Source organism: Aspergillus oryzae, chromosome 1 (assembly GCF_000184455.2).
Source record: "Aspergillus oryzae RIB40 DNA, chromosome 1".
In the NCBI taxonomy this organism is placed as follows: domain Eukaryota; kingdom Fungi; phylum Ascomycota; class Eurotiomycetes; order Eurotiales; family Aspergillaceae; genus Aspergillus; species Aspergillus oryzae.
In genome coordinates, this window is record NC_036435.1 from 1,627,265 (window position 1) to 1,644,331 (window position 17,067).

The 17,067-nt window shown below is 48.0% G+C and overlaps 5 protein-coding genes across 5 annotated transcripts; 3 read left to right on the forward strand and 2 right to left on the reverse strand.

The window, feature by feature from the left end:
• Positions 1 to 73: 73 nt before the first annotated feature.
• AO090009000609 (mitochondrial 54S ribosomal protein uL5m) lies at positions 74 to 1,292 on the forward strand (the record flags this gene model as incomplete). Its single annotated transcript, XM_001816989.3, has 3 exons — positions 74 to 327; positions 403 to 1,095; positions 1,169 to 1,292. 3 exons carry the CDS (start codon positions 74 to 76, stop codon positions 1,290 to 1,292), a joined length of 1,071 nt encoding a protein of 356 aa, XP_001817041.1.
• Positions 1,293 to 1,992: 700 nt separating this feature from the next.
• Positions 1,993 to 4,086, reverse strand: AO090009000610 (uncharacterized protein; the record flags this gene model as incomplete). Its single annotated transcript, XM_001816990.3, has 1 exon — positions 1,993 to 4,086. The coding sequence occupies one exon, from the start codon at positions 4,084 to 4,086 to the stop codon at positions 1,993 to 1,995; it is 2,094 nt and encodes a 697-aa protein (XP_001817042.3).
• A 5,149-nt stretch (positions 4,087 to 9,235) lies between these two features.
• Positions 9,236 to 11,545, forward strand: AO090009000612 (fungal specific transcription factor domain-containing protein; the record flags this gene model as incomplete). The annotated part of the gene is made up of 1 exon (XM_001816991.3): positions 9,236 to 11,545. The coding sequence occupies one exon, from the start codon at positions 9,236 to 9,238 to the stop codon at positions 11,543 to 11,545; it is 2,310 nt and encodes a 769-aa protein (XP_001817043.3).
• Positions 11,546 to 11,606: 61 nt separating this feature from the next.
• Positions 11,607 to 13,083, reverse strand: AO090009000613 (uncharacterized protein; the record flags this gene model as incomplete). The annotated part of the gene is made up of 4 exons (XM_023236029.1): positions 11,607 to 11,843; positions 11,963 to 12,043; positions 12,567 to 12,656; positions 12,730 to 13,083. 4 exons carry the CDS (start codon positions 13,081 to 13,083, stop codon positions 11,607 to 11,609), a joined length of 762 nt encoding a protein of 253 aa, XP_023088727.1.
• Positions 13,084 to 14,490: 1,407 nt separating this feature from the next.
• AO090009000615 (uncharacterized protein) lies at positions 14,491 to 15,858 on the forward strand (the record flags this gene model as incomplete). The annotated part of the gene is made up of 3 exons (XM_023236037.1): positions 14,491 to 15,064; positions 15,117 to 15,667; positions 15,817 to 15,858. The coding sequence occupies 3 exons, from the start codon at positions 14,491 to 14,493 to the stop codon at positions 15,856 to 15,858; spliced, it is 1,167 nt and encodes a 388-aa protein (XP_023088728.1).
• Positions 15,859 to 17,067: the final 1,209 nt, after the last annotated feature.

The window sequence follows — 17,067 nt, forward strand, 5'->3', positions numbered from 1 at the left end:
CGATCCGGAAAACAATTTTTGGGATGCCCAATCTTGAACTAGTCTACAGCGACAACGTCCCCTGTAGACCACAATGGCTGCCAGTGAGTCATCAAGATATCTGGCAAGGTCATTGCCACGGGCATTTGTGCCCACCGCTCGCCCACAGGGCTTCTGCTTGCGGCGCAATGTCTCCGACCAAGCCTCGTCGAAGGCCGCGCCGGCCGACCTCAATGAGCTTGAATCGGCGAGTTCTCTGACTTCGACAACGCTTTCTGAGGCTACTGCAAAGTCATTCGATCCAATTGCAAGGACCAAGGCGCGGAAGAAGCAATTGCCACGAAGTCGGTGAGTTTACCTCGACCACATTGCTATCCAGATCAAGCACCCCGTCAACGCTGGTTTCTAACCGTTAACTTCTAGTTATCAATTCCGTTCTCCCAAATATGATCGTGGTCCTCTACACCCTCACCAACCCCCTCCGCCATCTGATCCCTCTTCCCGACTCTATGTTCCGGGCCCCTTCTCTCTTCCCCGAGTAGAGCAAACGTATCAGTCCACCGTCGCGTCCGACATCCTCACCCTCTGCTATGTTCACAACCCCCCGGGTTTCAAGCCACCACCAAAGGCCCCCCGTCTTCGCTCATGGGATGATAGCTCCCCATACCACAAGAACAGGCCGCTCCGTGGACCCCGAGGAGGTGACGTCCTCCGTCTTCTCCGGAAGCCGATCAATTTCAATAATGTCCCCCAGCTAGAACGGATCACCATTCACAGCTACGTTAAGCAGGCAGCCCAGGAGAATTCTTCATGGTTGCATGTTGCAGGAATGGCTGTCCAGGCTATATCCAACGCTAGAGTAGAAACCTTCAAATCCAAGACCAGCGTGGCCACCTGGAGTATTGCACCAGGCAGAGATACTGTTGCTGTCAAGGCGGAGCTTCGTGGTGAAGATATGTTGCACTTCTTTGGAAAGCTAGTTGATGTTGTTATGCCCAGGATCAAGGACTGGGAGGGTGTCAAGGGTAGCAGTGGTGACAGCAGTGGGAACATCACCTTTGGTCTTGAACCTGAGAACGTGGCTCTATTCCCTGAAATCGAGGTGAACTATGATATGTGAGTCTAGCTATGACGCCAGTACCGAACCAGGACCCCGTAACACATTAGCTAACGTCCGTTCGTTCTCTAGGTATCCTCCGAAGATGATTCCCGGTTGCCATATTACCATCCACACCTCAGCCAAGACGGACAAGGATGCTCGGCTTCTCCTCAGTGCCATGGGTATCCCTTTCTACGGAAAGATGGTTGACTAAAGGAGCCTCAACGATACCCTTCTTGGGGAAAATCTGCAAGATTTAATCAAGGAACGCTTGACGAAGGCCAGACCTGTACACCCAAGCGAATGTTTGTACTCTCATCTTTGTTTTCTTGGCATTGAATATGTAACATTGAAGTTTTGTTGACTCGTTAAATTCATGTAAAATATGCTCTATTCTATTAGAACTTTTTATTGCACATTATCCCATCCGCTGTGCTTAGGCGTTTGATCGTTCAAGAGTCCATAGTACTAGACACCTACATCCTCGCTTGTGGACTGGACTGAGTGTCCTTGATACAAACACACAACGCCCCACCCAAAGCTGCAAGTCTCAATTTGTGAACATATGCGTATCATTAAGCTTCCAGAACCCCGCTTATTATTATACAAGAATGGAATAGTTTAACTTCGTGGATTGAGAACACTTTATGTTCAGTTCTATACAACATCATTTCATTATATGTCCGCCAATGAAATTAGGTTTGGCGTAACCCAGAGAATTTGATCCTGGGCCAGGTTAATGGTGAAGTAACCAAAGGGTGATAATTAAAGCACAAGCATTCAAAAATTCATAGATCTTAAAAATCTCAAAGTGCTTAGCGGCATTTACGCCTGGGGTATTCATCAATCTCGATCAGACACTGCAAAAAAAATTTTTTTTCTCTTTTTGGTTTCCACATCCAACCAGGCTGGTTTCATGCAATTGGCGTGGCGAGGAATTGACACTTCGAAAGCTCGTCAGCACTCGGCCGTTGCTCATAATCAACCTGGAATGTCATGTCCAGGAATGCAACAGCATCCTTGCTCGCATGCTCTGGCGCAGGTGGTCTGGCTTTGTTGCTACCAATGGCGAAAATAGCCTGCAGCTGACTGCAGTCAGGGAAAGGGTGAGCGCCTATAAACATCTCCACGACTAGGCATCCCAAGCTCCAAATGTCTGCCTTCTTAGTGTGGGCGGTCTGTCGAACAACTTCCGGTGCCATCCAATATACGCTACCCTGCAGCGACGGTCGGTGTAGATGACCACCTCCTGTGCCGCTGGCCCGAGAGCCAAGGACTGTAGAAGCTTCCACCCGTTTGGAGATACCGAAATCCGAGATTTTGATACCACCTTTGTTGTCCACAAGAATGTTCGCACCCTTGATGTCACGATGTATAATATCGCGGCTGTGCAGGTATGAGAGGCCTGCCAAAATCTGTCGTACAAAATTCTTGATTAAAGGCTCTTGGAAAGTGTTGTATTGCTTGAGCATTGTAGCAATAGATCCACCGGGAACGTATTCCAGGAAAATATTCAAATACTGGTCATCAGCAGCGGTACCCAGATACTGGACAATATTTTTGTGGTGAAGTCCTTGCAGGAGTTCAATTTCATGTTTCAGTGCCGTAACCATGCTGTTCTTACGTTTGTCGAATTCTGTGCCTTTTGTTGCCGATGGTATCTCAACTTGTTTGACCGCCATAAGCTCACCAGTGATCGCATGCAATGCCAAAAACACACTTCCAAAAGATCCTTCACCAATCAAAGAGCCTTTCATCCAATTTTTAGGAGCAAAGTTGTTTCCAGCGAGGAAGTCATTAAGACCGTCATCTTCCTCTTCTCCATCTTCAGCAACTAGAACGCTCAGTCGTTCATTGAGTGAGCCTCCGTCAGTTGCAGCAACACTTGCATTCTCATCCACAAGGCTCTGACGAGATGTGCTGGGATCGTCCGAACCACTATCGAAAGAAACATATGATTTGCGATTTGGTTCAATGGGGGACTCTTCCTGAAGCGGTTGAAGGGAGCTTGACGCGATAGAATCTCTATATGTTGCTTGAGGAAGGCTAAACTTGGAAACTGAAAGAGGCCTCGAAGCGCGAGTGGGTTGAGCACCAGTATTAAGCCAGGTATCAGCAATACTGGGGATAGGAGGTGCATCTCTTAAGCTGGATGCGTAACTTGTATTGCTCACGACACTCAATCGACTTGCTGCGCGGCTTAGGCGCTGCGACCTCCGAATTGACATGCGCATGGTCTTCTCAATATCTTCCCGGTGGTGACTAGGGAAGTAAGATGTGATCTCGTGGATAATCATCTCGCTAGGCGGTCGAGCCCCAAAGAACGATCGTAACTTGGACACGGCGTGTCGCTCCGTATTCAGCACTTGCAAATCGTGCTCACTCGAATTTTGATGCCGAGCAGACATGGGTGAAATCGGTTGTTTTATATTATGCCAAGGTTCGCCGGTGAGTTGTTGGATCTTAAACTGTGTGCGTGGATTTGAGCTATTCAGGGCATTGATATGCGTCGCTTGGCTTTCATCAATGGCGAGTTGAGAGGCACGCCGAAGCTCGTCCGTGTCTGGCTCTCCAGCATGAATCTTCCGTAGTATGAGACGACCACGCTCAGATTTGTGGTTACTTTCACAAATCTCCATAAGCTCATGATCCGCCAGCCTCCTGCAGTTCGACGGGTCTGGTTCCAGGCCATCTAACACATAGAAGCAGTAGTTCCGATATTGATGCTCAGGGAGTTGCAGCTTCTTGAGCACGCACAGTATAATTTCATCAGCCGTCTTGCAATGCTTGATATTTAAGACTTTTGTTTGTCCGCCAGTATAGATTATTCTAATAACAGGCGAGTTAGGGGGAAGAGACCCCATTGTCAGGCCATCAATGCTAGAGTTTTGTCTTAAATGGCTCCTCTGCCCCTCGTTGGGGGTGGATGGGTTCCGAGTGGCACCGGAACCACCAGAGGAGTTGTGACTGAAGTAGCCTTGCCCTTGTTCCTTGCGAGCGCTCTCCATCGGGCTAGCAACATAACGTTGGGCCCGCAGGGGCGATCCTGGCCGTGACGGTGGTTTGTAGCCATGGGCATTATCAGCGGTATGAGAGAAGCGGCGATTATTTAAAGTTGGTTGGCGGCCCATTGAGGGGCGACTAGATTGAGATGAGGCAGGTGTATATGCTGACTCAAGCGCGGCCAATTGATCCTGCATCGGGTCAGTAGAAGCTCCTAACACACAATACCTTGATCCGCAGTAACCTACTATGTTCTTTTGTTTTCGGTTGGCAACCGATTTGTTCCTGAGCTGCTTAATGGCGACGAAAATGCGCACCCGATCACCGACTTTTTTAATGCCCATCTCTTGCAGAATCTTCTGATCACACTCGATAAGATTGTTGCCATTGAAGTTGTTCGCTATATGCTGTCAGCGTCTGTTCATAGCGCGCAGCTGTAACATCAGTGAGATTCAGAAGCTACCTTTGAACAAGGATTCATATTGCCCACACTTGATGCTATGTAACCATGTTATGACCTGTTTCTCATCCCAGGATCTATCGAGGTGTCAGTTGCCCGCAATATCCTTCTCTCCATAGTACATGGATAACGTACCTGACTGCCTCAAGTCCATCCTGTGCCTCCGAGAACTCCGACTCCGTGGGGCTCGTGAATGACATTCCATCTTGATGCGTTGTAAAGATTGCTTTTTGGGATGGTCCAGAGTGGTAGGACGTCGTTGGTGTCTGGGATGTGGACATCCCCAATGGAGAAGAATACGTAGCTTTTGCCAGCATGGTTGAAAGGGGAAGCAACCTTAGAGTCTCGTCCCAATTGTCCGGCAATAACTATAGATCACGTCTGCAAGCAAACTGTCACCCCCTTATCCTTTCCCCCTGTGTAACTGGCGGAAAATTGGCTCGTGCGGCGTTGTGGAAACGTCAAGTCCAAGCAGACGTCCGAAATCGTCTAATGCATGATACAGAGTAGCCTGCAGGATTCCAGGTACATATTAGCTCCATCAATTTCCTAAAAGGGGTTTGACAGACGAAGACAAGGATCAAGCGAGCACAGATTTCCAAATATAGAAGTAAACGAGATGAGGGTCCAAAACACGGGAAATGGGTTCGTACCGATCAAGGCCAATGCTGAAGGTCAACACAACAGCGACTGCACAGTGAATCGCAACCGAACCCACCGGTTCAACTCTCTCATCCAGGCTTACGCTCGAGTGCACTCTGTGGAAGGTTCACGATCGGGGGTTATCAGCGATAACGTTCCCACTAGCGGAGGGAGGATAAGAGGGGAAGAAAAGGCGAGACGAGGTGGGATAGCGCTCGAGGTTCGGAGAAGGGCGATGGACAGTAATTGGTGATCCCTTTGGGAACCAGATGGCGAGGGGAACGTGGTGGAGAGGGAGGAAATCAACACCGTTGCTGTGCTCTTCTCACCTTAAGGTTTTTGCTGGTATCTAAAACCGTCTAGTCTCGTTACAGACTTGGTATCTGTCTGGGCCCGATCGGAGGGGGGGGAAACGATGGGCCTCCGACATGCGTACTGAGTGGGATCTTCTCAAACACGCCGCGCCGGATGATAGGCTGTCAGGGGGCCGGATCTGAAACAATGGCCCATCAGCTGCTCCCTTTCCGAGCCTTAGGCTCCTTGCCCTTTCCCGGTTTAGCGGCGGCATCGAACTTTTGCACTATTCTTAGGCGGTTTGCGCCGTCGCTTCTACCCTGGTTCCATGGTTTCTATGAACTTCAATCAGTGAATAGCCGAGCAATTGCTTAATTGTTTTTCTTTCATTGTTATTTTTTTTGTGTACCCCATTTGGTTGAAACTGAATGTGTTACAGGTTTGGCTGCTTCTTGAAATATTCTTCAATAACTATATAGGCAGGCAAGGTATTCATAAATTACTACTCTGTACAATACTAACAAAATTCTATACAGCAGTAAATAGATAAAAACCTGGGGTTCATTGATAGGTTTGATTATCAACTGCTCCGCACACGCACCAGTATCTGCTTAGTTAGTTAGTATGTTTACCGACAATTTCTTATAGTACGTACTCCTGATTTGTAAAAGCGGCACTGCAATATCAGACTGAAAGAAACAAAATAAAAACCGTAGCTAGTAGTATATTTACCTACGAAGAACAATGCTATCACTTATTCATGTGGGTCACTTCTATCTCAAGTGCAGACTATAATTTAGTGGAATTCATTTAAACCGACTGATATAAAAGTAACCAGTGTGAAACCAGCTGACAACTGCTAGCTCCATAATGAGGTGCGTCCTTATAGTAATTTTAACATCGATTGAAAGTTAGAGGATATATTCTAGTCCTGATGGATGTTGTACAACTGGTCTGGCGTTCTTCTTGATGGGGTCCTGTGACAAAACCAACAGAAGATGCCATTTATTCCATACAACACTGGTAGGTATCTTATAATTTCTGGATTCCAATTGAGCGATTTGTTGAAAGGTATGTAAGGGGTAACGTCCATTCAAGGACCTTCGTGTTATAGTAATAATTATCTGGATTTACCCTATCGTTTTATTAGAAACCTTATCGATGTCAGGGACTACATAGGGTATTATATACTCCGTACATTTTAGCAAAGTAATAGCATCAGATGCCCGCTGCTTCCATGTAAGCCAACTTTAAAATTACTACAATGCAATATATACCAAAAGAATCAAACCGAGTTAGCCCTAGAGTTGCATGAGGTTGAGACGTGTGGATATTCCCTGCTAGCTATTAAGCAACAGTAATACTATGTTCATCCAAACGCATTTCAAACCACTAGAGAATACAGGAACAATCACATTTCTCAAGAAGCTACTGTTCTGATTCTTCTGGCTTATTGACACCCAGTTCTTTTGTCAAAGGCTCGTCATGAGCCCATAAAGGCCAATCTTTTCACAACCGCCCAAGCATTATTAAGACTGCGTGCGTACGCCTTGATCATAGCAACATACCGTCTTTCAATGCCGGTCTATATATTTAACAATCTGACTAAGCACGCTTGCTTCTTGTGTAAGACTAAAGATGCCTAGCACCAGAGGTACAATTAGTTGTCACGAGGACGATGGGATCATCCCGTTGTCCCATAAATTGTCAACAGAAAGCTCATACTGGAAGCAGTCAGAAGAAGGGTACCCAACTAATCAAATCCGGGAAGTTTCGAGATAGAACCTATGATATCCAGACACCTTCGTTGGTTTAAGAAGTGCGATGACTGTAGCCAATCCAATGCCACAAATCAAAAAACCAATCCAGAGAATCCAAGTCCAGGAAGCAGCCTCCGCAAAAGAACCACCTATTACTGGCCCTGTAACTGATTCAGTAGTCAATAATGCGTGATCAATCTATGTCCCTCGCTCGCATATGTACAAGATCGGTAACGACGATCTCGATTGGGCTAATGATACCTCCGCCGACAGAGCCCTGAGTACCTCGTCCTACAAATACTATAGCAAAGCTCCCGCATACAACAGCGATAATGTGGCAACATACTTGCGACCAAACGTTAGCGATCAAAGACCCAAATGTAAGCTAGGATGCCGTGTTGGCGAGCAGGAAGGATGCGCCGGTCCAGAAAACTTCAATCACTGAACCTTTAAGACATTGGGATAATATCTACAAGAATTGCGCAATACTCTAAGTGCTTGTAGAGGTAGAAGATTTGCAGGGAGTCAGGCGTGCATGCAAGGCAGTTGGCAATGAGGTGGCGAGCAATAAGGCCACGCTAGGAAATCGGGGAAGGATCCAGGTATTTATTCAATAGGATGGCTTGACGAACTTATGCACACCAAGAGATATTTATGTTATATGATAAGAAAATGAGTACCTAGTATGTAGTCTGATATTCATTCAGGCTTTGAATCATCATGGATGCGAATTCCCTATAATTTACTAGAAACCTCTTTTTACTTCTTGCTAGTACTTATGCCCCCTACCCTCTCTCTTTTCTTTTTACTTCTCTTGAAAGATAACTGTTGTAGTTCAAATGAGATAATGAGTACATCGTAGATTTACTTCTTGGGGAAAAAATCTTTTTTTCTCCTTTGCGTTACTATAACTAAGAATGATCAATATCTAGCCGTTGTTGGAGGGCATGATGTTACACTATTTTAATATCGCTAACACGGTCAATGTATAATTCGAGCAAGTTCCAATGACTAAAACCAGCAAGCCCCCTCTTTCTTTTAGATAGGCAGGAGTAACTCTAGTCACTGGTGAGGAGACGTAGGGTGTATGATGCTAAGGTTGTATCGAAAGCAAATATCTCCGCACCAGTGGGGAGGGCGGAGTGTATCTGTGTCCATTAGTATTCCGATCCTTACCCAAGAGACCTACCGACAACCACGATTGTATTATTCCTCTCTCCTCAATCAGTCCTCGAAATAGTTCAAAGGCTTCATTCTTCTGTAAGCCACCACACGGAATCTATAGCTCAATTTGAAGATGTATCCCAGTCCCCACTGGAAACTTCACTGACTCCTGACCTAGTGACTTTCAAGACAATTTAAAAAGGTAATGGTGACTTTAGGGCTTTGATGATCAGACAACACGAGTCCAACGTCCGCGGCAGCCACGTGACCCCCCTCGCAAAACCCCCTCATGGCAACCCCACAGTTTTTCTTCCCCGCTCGCAGGTTATCCATCAAAGGACAAATGCTCCAATTCCAAGGCAATTCGCTATGGAGGACGAGAGAACTTCCCCTGGGAAAGTGAGAAAGAAGTCCACTCCCGCCAACCGGAAGTCCCTGTCTTGCGAATATTGCAGCAGGTCTTTTGCGCGTCTGGAGCATCTCCAACGCCATCTCCGCACACGTTGAGTAACCCTGAAAGACGTCCCAAATTGGAATCTGCCTCTGCGATGTGCACTGTATTAATCGTTTACCTACAGACACGAAAGAAAAGCCTTTTTCATGTGACATATGCTCCAAATCTTTTGCAAGAAGGTGAACACATTTTGCTCTTCGAACACGACTAATCCACGCTAATCCGGGGCTTTACCTGTCTGTAGCGATCTGCTCGTACGACATGAGCGACTAGTTCATCCAGCGGAGGCAGCAGCCAATCGCGAACATCGAAACAATAGCAATCACGATGTCCCTCAGACCCCGTCATCCATAATACAACCGACCCACCAAGAGTCGCGCATGCTAGAGCTTGCAGATGCCATTCCAGTTCAAACACAACCAGTTCCGCAGCCCCCACCAGAGGTGCAGGTCCAAGCTCCTCCAATAGTCGAAACAACTCATTTCAACCCATCCTGGGGGTACGACCTAAACCTGCTCTCCCATGCTGCTAGTCATGTGGCTCTTGAGGGCCAGCAGGAAAGCCTCGAGTCGATGCGTAAGCCCTCGCAGAACGTAGGTCCCCCCCAGCCGTTGTCTCAGGTTCCGGAGAGAGCGATCACAGACAATTATGGCGTCGAACCTTCTTTCCTGGATCTCACAGACTTAGGCGACCCCGTCCAAGACTTTACCGTCTTCTTGGAAAGCGTTGGCCTTTCTTCTGATTGGGACTCTGGCGTATTCTCGTCGGTGGAAGAGCCTATGTTGACGGCAAATATTCCAATTGACTCAAAGCCACCTATTCGCGAAAGTGCGAGACTTGGGGCAGATATGATGAGTGATCCGCGTGGCCCAGCTGACGAGCCACCGTCTTTTTCTAATTTTGGATCCCGGCTACCGTCTCTACAGCCAGAGCCGCAAGACGTTGATGATCGTCTTGTGTTTGGTGACGAAGGCCCGCGTCCAGCTTGGGATATTTCGAATACAGATCGTCAAATCTTTCTTTCTAAACTCGAGGAATTTGCTTATATTCTCCCCAAGGGCTTTATCCCACCATCGAGACATGCTCTGTCGCGCTTCTTTGCTGGCTACATAAACGGACTAAACGAACACCTCCCATTCCTCCATGTACCGACACTGTCGGTCGCAAAATGCTCCCCTGAGCTCACCCTCGCTTTAGCAGCTGCAGGATCTCATTACCGGTTTGAAAACAATCGAGGAATCGAGCTTTTCCATGCCTCGAAAGCCATTCTTCTGCAGCGCCTCCAGAGAAGGGATAGCAAGCAAGTGCAATGTCCTTCATGGAATTTTGTCTCCCCGCCATCCGGTTTTCACGATTCAAGGGGCTCCACTACTCCTTCCAACAACGCCAATAGCCCGTTTCAGCAACATCATATCCCGCATCCAGTGGAGTCACCCTCGGGCTACGCCCCCCAAGATTCGGACGCTCACATGGAAGTAATCAGGACCTTCCTACTGCTCACAGTGTTTGCTTCTTGGGAAAGACATCCTGAACTATTGCGGGAAATTCTTTCTCTTCAGAGCACATTGGCTCGACTTGTCAGAGAACATGGACTTACTGAGCCAACCCCTAGTGCCGATCCCAACAACTGGGAAGAGTGGGTACGAAGAGAAGGTAACAGGCGCACAAAGTTCATTGTATACTGCTTCTTCAATTTACATTCTATCATGTACAACATTCCACCGTTGATTCTGAACGCAGAGCTGAAACTGAACATGCCATGCTCACACGACGTTTGGAAAGCCAACAACGCAACCCAGTGGCGGCGGGTCATGCGTTCACGACATGGGCCGGAAGTTTCATTTCAAGAAGCTTTCGCTAAGCTATTCGTCAAGCCCAATTTATCAAATTCATCGACACCCATATCACCGCTTGGGAATTACATTCTCATACATGCCCTTATTCAACAAATATTTTTTGCCCGCCAGCTTTGTTTGTCTGCACCAATGATGCAAGGCACCAGCCTAAGGCAGGAAGATTTGTCCACTTTGGACAATTCTTTAAGTGCTTGGAAAGCATTGTGGAAGCGCACGCCAGAATCTAGCATTGACCCTCAAAACCCAGCAGGCCCAATAGCATTCACGTCGACTGCCCTTCTTGGGCTCGCCTATATTAGGTTACACGTTGATTTAGGTCCCTGCCGCCGCCTCATTACCCAGGACCCGGTTCGGATCGCCAGGGCTCTAGGTGAATCTCCACCTGTAGCACGGAGCCCGCGCCTCATCATGGCTTTACTGCATTCTGCGCACGCACTTTCCATCCCGGTTCGCCTCGGAATAGACTTCGTAGCGCGGACCCATTCATTTTTTTGGAGTATTCAGCACTCCCTTTGTAGCCTGGAATGTGCATTTCTTCTAAGTCGGTGGTTACTATCCATACCGGTGACGCAGGCAGAACAAAGATTGTCAGAGCATGAGCGGAAGTTGCTCTTATGGATTAAGAGTATGATGGATGAGACTGACATGGCCGTTGATCCGCCAGGCGCACCTGATGTGGACTTTCTTGCTAATCCCTATAAGGCAAAGCAACTCAGCATTGCTATTGTTCGAGTATGGGCGAGGACATTCAAAGGGAATACAAGCTGGGCGATAGTGGACTTGGTCGGGTCGAGCTTGGAAGCTTATGCAGATCTTCTGGAAACACAGCTCTGATGATCTCCCTGGTTTTATACATGCGCTAGCCTCGTGGGAAGTTTGTGTTGGAATAAAGCACTTAGCAGGGCAGTGGTAGCTTATCCGCGACAGCACATACCATGGCAGCTGCAAAATGCATATTTCCATGCTCTATCTGCCCATTGGCTGATGATGTCTCTGAATGAATACGGCCAGCGCAATGCAGCTGGTCTTCGCCAGTCATACCTTCTCTCTTGTTGCTAGCCTGGTCAGCAATAGAGTAGTTGGTGCTGCCCGAGTCGGTAGTGGGATATGGCAGCTTGACTCTTGTGATACTCTGGATGATATGTGATGTTATTATATACCCCTCATCACTTACTCTTCACCTCCTAATCATGTATATAAATGTAAGCTCTCTCGTTAAGGAGGCTGAAAGTGTTGCGATATGATTATTACGCTTTGACACCTATGTTTCCTTTCGCTTCCCTTTCTCCTACTTTTGCCCCCCGTCGCCCTTGCGAAAGTGATGATTGCACGCTTTATGTTGTCCCTTGTTTGTTTTTGCCCGCCCTTAGAGGCTTGTCTCTATCAATAATGATATATCGCCTGCGGAAGGTCTTTCGATTTGAAATTCAATAGCCTTGTTATATATACTCATCAGCACGTATATTGTGACCATCAGTAATTTGTTACTTTGTTATTGAACCACTCTGATCAGTTGGATCGTCTAGCATGGCCCCTTGTAACGCTCGCTGGGACAAACCGCAAAGCAGACATAGACCTCTCGAGTTGGGCTATTTCCGATTCACCCATTTGTAGCTGAGGGGCTACGTCCTGTCCAGAAACCGGATTAGCATGAGATAGAGAGCTTTGTCGGTGTCTAAGCCGACCTTCCTGCGGGGAAGTTGGAGTTGCCGAGATTCGACGTCTATGCGAGTTCATTGGCCGTAGCATAGATGTCTGCTTATCTATACCATCGTTCACTATGTAGAAGTTGTAGGTCTGTGGCTCGGTTATGTCAGATACTGTGCACCGACCTGGTCTCCCCTGGGTAATTTACCTTGGGAAACATATGTTTATCAATCAAGTGCATCCTGCGTTTCTGCGGCGTCGAGCATTTCCGCTCACAATCTTCAATAAAACACCCGTACTATATTCGATCGAGCATTGTGAGCCACAGCTTTGGGCTGTAAAACAAATTGCTCAATATCATGGGAACGTACAGTCTTTTCTCCCCGATCTTTTTTCGCGGCAATCAGAGGATCATGGTTCTCTTCGATATGTAGATTCAAGAACCGGTCCGTGGGGAAGTTCTTTCCACACGCTGTGCATCTATTAACATGCGTTTGTTTATAATGAACTTCATAGTCATCATATGAGGGGAACGAGAGCGTCTCCCGATGTGGTGGCAGCGAACAATGCATTACTTCTGTGCCAGAATTGGCGGTATCGGATAGATGTTTTTTGGGTCGTTCAACAGAAGTGATGGAAAATGCCGGTGACGAGGGCCTTGAACTGGTCTCTGGAGGTTCGCCAACAGAGGGTGATCTAGAGATGCTCCGGGAGCGCTTGGACATCCTGGCTGTCTATTGCTCTTATAGTTCACTCGTCGGGTTGGGTGGATGTTATGCAAGCGTCTCCTGCAAGGCTCATTGGGTACCTATGTATGATGTGTTCTCGATGACTCTGCGAAGGATCCCCGCCAAAGTTGGTATTGGAGCTATTATGTGTTTTTATTCTGGTTTATTTCAATCAAAGCTCGGGTGATTTCTTGAACCTCTATTTAAGAAGGAAGAGGATCTTGATACTATCATTGAAATCTCTCATCGAAACAGTGTGTAATGAATGAACCATTACGTCCTGTCCTGTCCTGTATTGTACTGTAATCGGTTCCTGGACGCACCAGCCACAGCCGGGCAAGCCAATCACCGCTCCACAAAGCCACATCTCATCCGATTCAACGCCCGTCTTTTTCGGTCGCCGTCCAGAAGTTCCCGTGATATTGGGATTTTCTTTACAACGAGCGGCTTGAACCCCTCGTTCTTCGTTCCTGCGCGTGGGAGCCTATCTTCGTTCTATTCCCATTTGACGACCCCATCTCGGTGCAGTCACTCTCGGCCTTGCTTCCGACCAGCGCCATTCCACCCGTTCTGTATATACTACTGATGGATCGTTCACTGCTCTCGTCGCCCGCAGACTTCCAGCCAGCCATAGCCATCTGACGGGCGAAGTCGACGGTGGAGTGACAACGGGCTTCGTTTCACCCATCCCGAGCATGGCGTCCGCGTTTCAGAATACGTGGCAGTCAGTATTCTCATATATTCTTCAGAAAAGAAATGAACCCGACTTTCTGAACCGCAATGTACAGGATTGCGCTCGACATCGAAGGAGAGCTTCTGAAGAGCCTTGCCGAGAAAGAGCCGACATTTGCTGAAATCTCGCATTACCTCTCTGAGTCAGTTTATCTCCATCTAGTTACTAGGTGATTTATCTCTCGTGTGCATTGTCCTGACACTCTCTCCGTTATCGCAGACTCCGCGCAGCTTGCCAGAATGCCATCCTCCAGGACTTTGATGCCGCTCGCTCCATCGACGTGGAAACTCGCCTTTGGGATGCACATCTCAAAATTAATAATCGGTTTCGTAAACTGCTCTCTCGCGTGAGTAACTCGGGCTTTGGGAATCTCTATCGATGAGACTCGTCTAACCTACCGCACACGCAACTTAGTTCCGCGAGCAAAACGACAAGAAGAAGAAACCAGTAGAGCGACGAAAGCTTGAGAAACATTATCTCGAATTCATCAAAACAAGTCAGCGGTTCTACAGAGGATACATCCAGCAATTGTCGTCGCATTTCGGGGGAATTCCGGAGCTTGAAAACGTTGCGCGGAAATTCAACTTTGACAGTGAGCAATGCCGTCCTACCCTTCGTAAACCCCCTTACTCAGTCAAACCCTTGTGTTAGATTTATCTGTGGAGGATTCCATGGTGCAACCGGTCGGGGACCTTCGAAAACGAATTCTGCAGTCATGTCATGCTACCCTTATCCGTCTCGGCGATCTCTCACGCTACCGCGAAACTGAACTGGTTGGCAAGGACCGAAATTGGGGTCCGGCCATAGGTTATTATGACCTTGCCACAGTAATATATCCAGCCTCTGGTGCCTCGCACAATCAATTGGCTGTCATTGCCCTCGCCGATGGAAACCACTTGCGGGCCACTTATCACCTCTATAGGGCACTAGCCGCCCAGGAACCTCACCCATCTGCTAAGGGCAATTTAGAAATTGAGTTCAGGAAAGTTAGGAATCTGTGGGCTAAAAGAGAACTGATTCGCCCCGAGGATGCCGGTATTCCTGGTAGAGCGTTGGCTCCCTGGTTTGTATATCTGCATGCTCAGTGTTACAGAGGCACGGATTTCCCCGAGCATGATGAGCTTGAAAATGAGGTATTGAATCAACTTGCTGTTGATTTGAAGGAGCGTTCCCTAGAGGGCACCCTACAAAAGTTCTGTCTAGTCAATATCTCTGCAGAAGATTTTTCTAGGACACGCGCCAATGGTAAGTCCCCAAGTATGATGATTGCAAGAGCCATTTTTGACATATACTTCAGAAGAGTCCGTGTCAAATGCAGGTCTCTTTTTCCGGCGTATTAATGTGAAAACGTTTTTTACATTACTTCAGATCCTTTTGGCTGAAGTGGAACGGTTCGCGGTCGAAGAATCAAATAATAGGGAAGGAAAGAATGGTCCTGATAAGATCACCGCTGTTGCACGACGTGTTTTGCCTGCTCTCCGAAACTACAGCTCTTGGCTACTTACAGTCAGCCATCTTCTAGTGGCTCATAAAGAGGAGAAAGACACCCCACTTTCTGTCCAAATAATTGAGTTCTGGAAAATCTACGCCAACACACTGACTCTTCTCGCATCCACATTCGATGTAGTCCTCCTTCCGGAGATAGACTACCTTTTGGAAGAAGATGAAGAGACTCTGTGTTTTGTGCCGCTAAATAAAGAGGCTACTTCACGTAGATATTTAGATACAAGTGGCCGCCAGAAGCCTCGGATGAACGATCTAGGAGTGGAAAGAAATCACCCAAACATGGAGATGCTTTACCGAATTCGCGAATTCGTGATTGATGGGTTGGATTTGGTTGTGAGCAATGTATGCAGCAATCTTCTCCCTCTGTCTATTAAATTCAGCTACTAATACGTGCTCTACCTTCAGAAAATCCCCATAGCTCTAGTCGATGATGGTGACAAAAAAACATTCATTTACAAGGAGGAAGGGCTTCCATCTCAGTTCTTTGCCAGCCCCTCGGGACATCACCATACCATTTCCTCGGCGAGTATTGAACGGGAAGACATCCAACAAACAACACAAGATCCAAGTTACGCTGCCGATTCTAAAAGTGTTTTTGGAGGCTCTCAGTCAGCGTCAATGTCAGCCAGTATGCACCGCATTGTTGAGGGTGTGGAGCGCTTGGTTGAATCAGACTGCTATGAAAACACCCCAGCGTTGCCGGAGCATCTCGTCTTCCCGCAAAACAACCAGCAACCCAACCCCAGCCATATCTTCAACCCTAGTACGGACTCAATATTTCGGGAAGAGAGCATTCCTGCTCGACAGACCCCCATCGCTCCACCTGGGCTTGGCCACTCCATGGCAAACGCTGCTGCTCTAGCCAGAGTCCCGTCGTCACAGTCATACGCGCCGCGACCCTCCCTCCCTGGTATCCCTAGTATATGGAATGTGGGCCTCTCACCAGAGGTTGGCGATGCAACTTCTCCCAGGACCCCACCAGGTCTTGGGCAACACCCGATTCAACATTCCGGTCATTTTATGCCAGGAAGCATCAGTAGCCCAAGCCATCACCTACCTCAGGACTCGGCTGTGAACGATCTAATGCTTCGTCAGAGTCTAATGCACCAATCCCAGCTGCAAAACCCCCTGAATGGATCCAGCTCTATATCCTCGTGGATACCCTCGTCAAACCCCACATCGCACCACCGTCTTTCTGGCTTGGGGTGGGACAGCAGAGGACCACTGGATGCTGCAAGCTCTCCACCACCCCTGAGTGCACCCAGCCAGACCATTCCAAGTGGCTTGGCCAATGCCTCGTGGGCAAATGATGCGTTCCTCGCTAACACGCTCTCCTCAGGCGCAGGTTACCCCAGCTCTGGGTCCGGTGGCAGTCGCAAGTCCGCTACCCAGTACGGTGCCATTGGTCAAACACCTCCCTGCGGACATGGAGGGTGACACCGATCTCTTGATGATCTGAGTTTGGGGAACAAGTCTCCGAGAGTCTTTTGAGACAAAAGCACACACGCAGGAAACGCGGGTGTAAGCTTTGGTTACTTGGCTCCGATTTGTGAGCGTCGGAAGCCCAGCGGCGAGATTATGCAGCATCTCCCTTCGCTCCCATCCGTTGGTCCAGTTCTTAGCATTAATAGCCTGCTTTTCGTAAGCAGGCTTATGCACTGTCACATTCCCCGCGTGGGCTCATTGGCCGTGCTGTCGTTAGGCCGCTGGTACCAAAGATACAGTCATGTTCACTGGAGAGG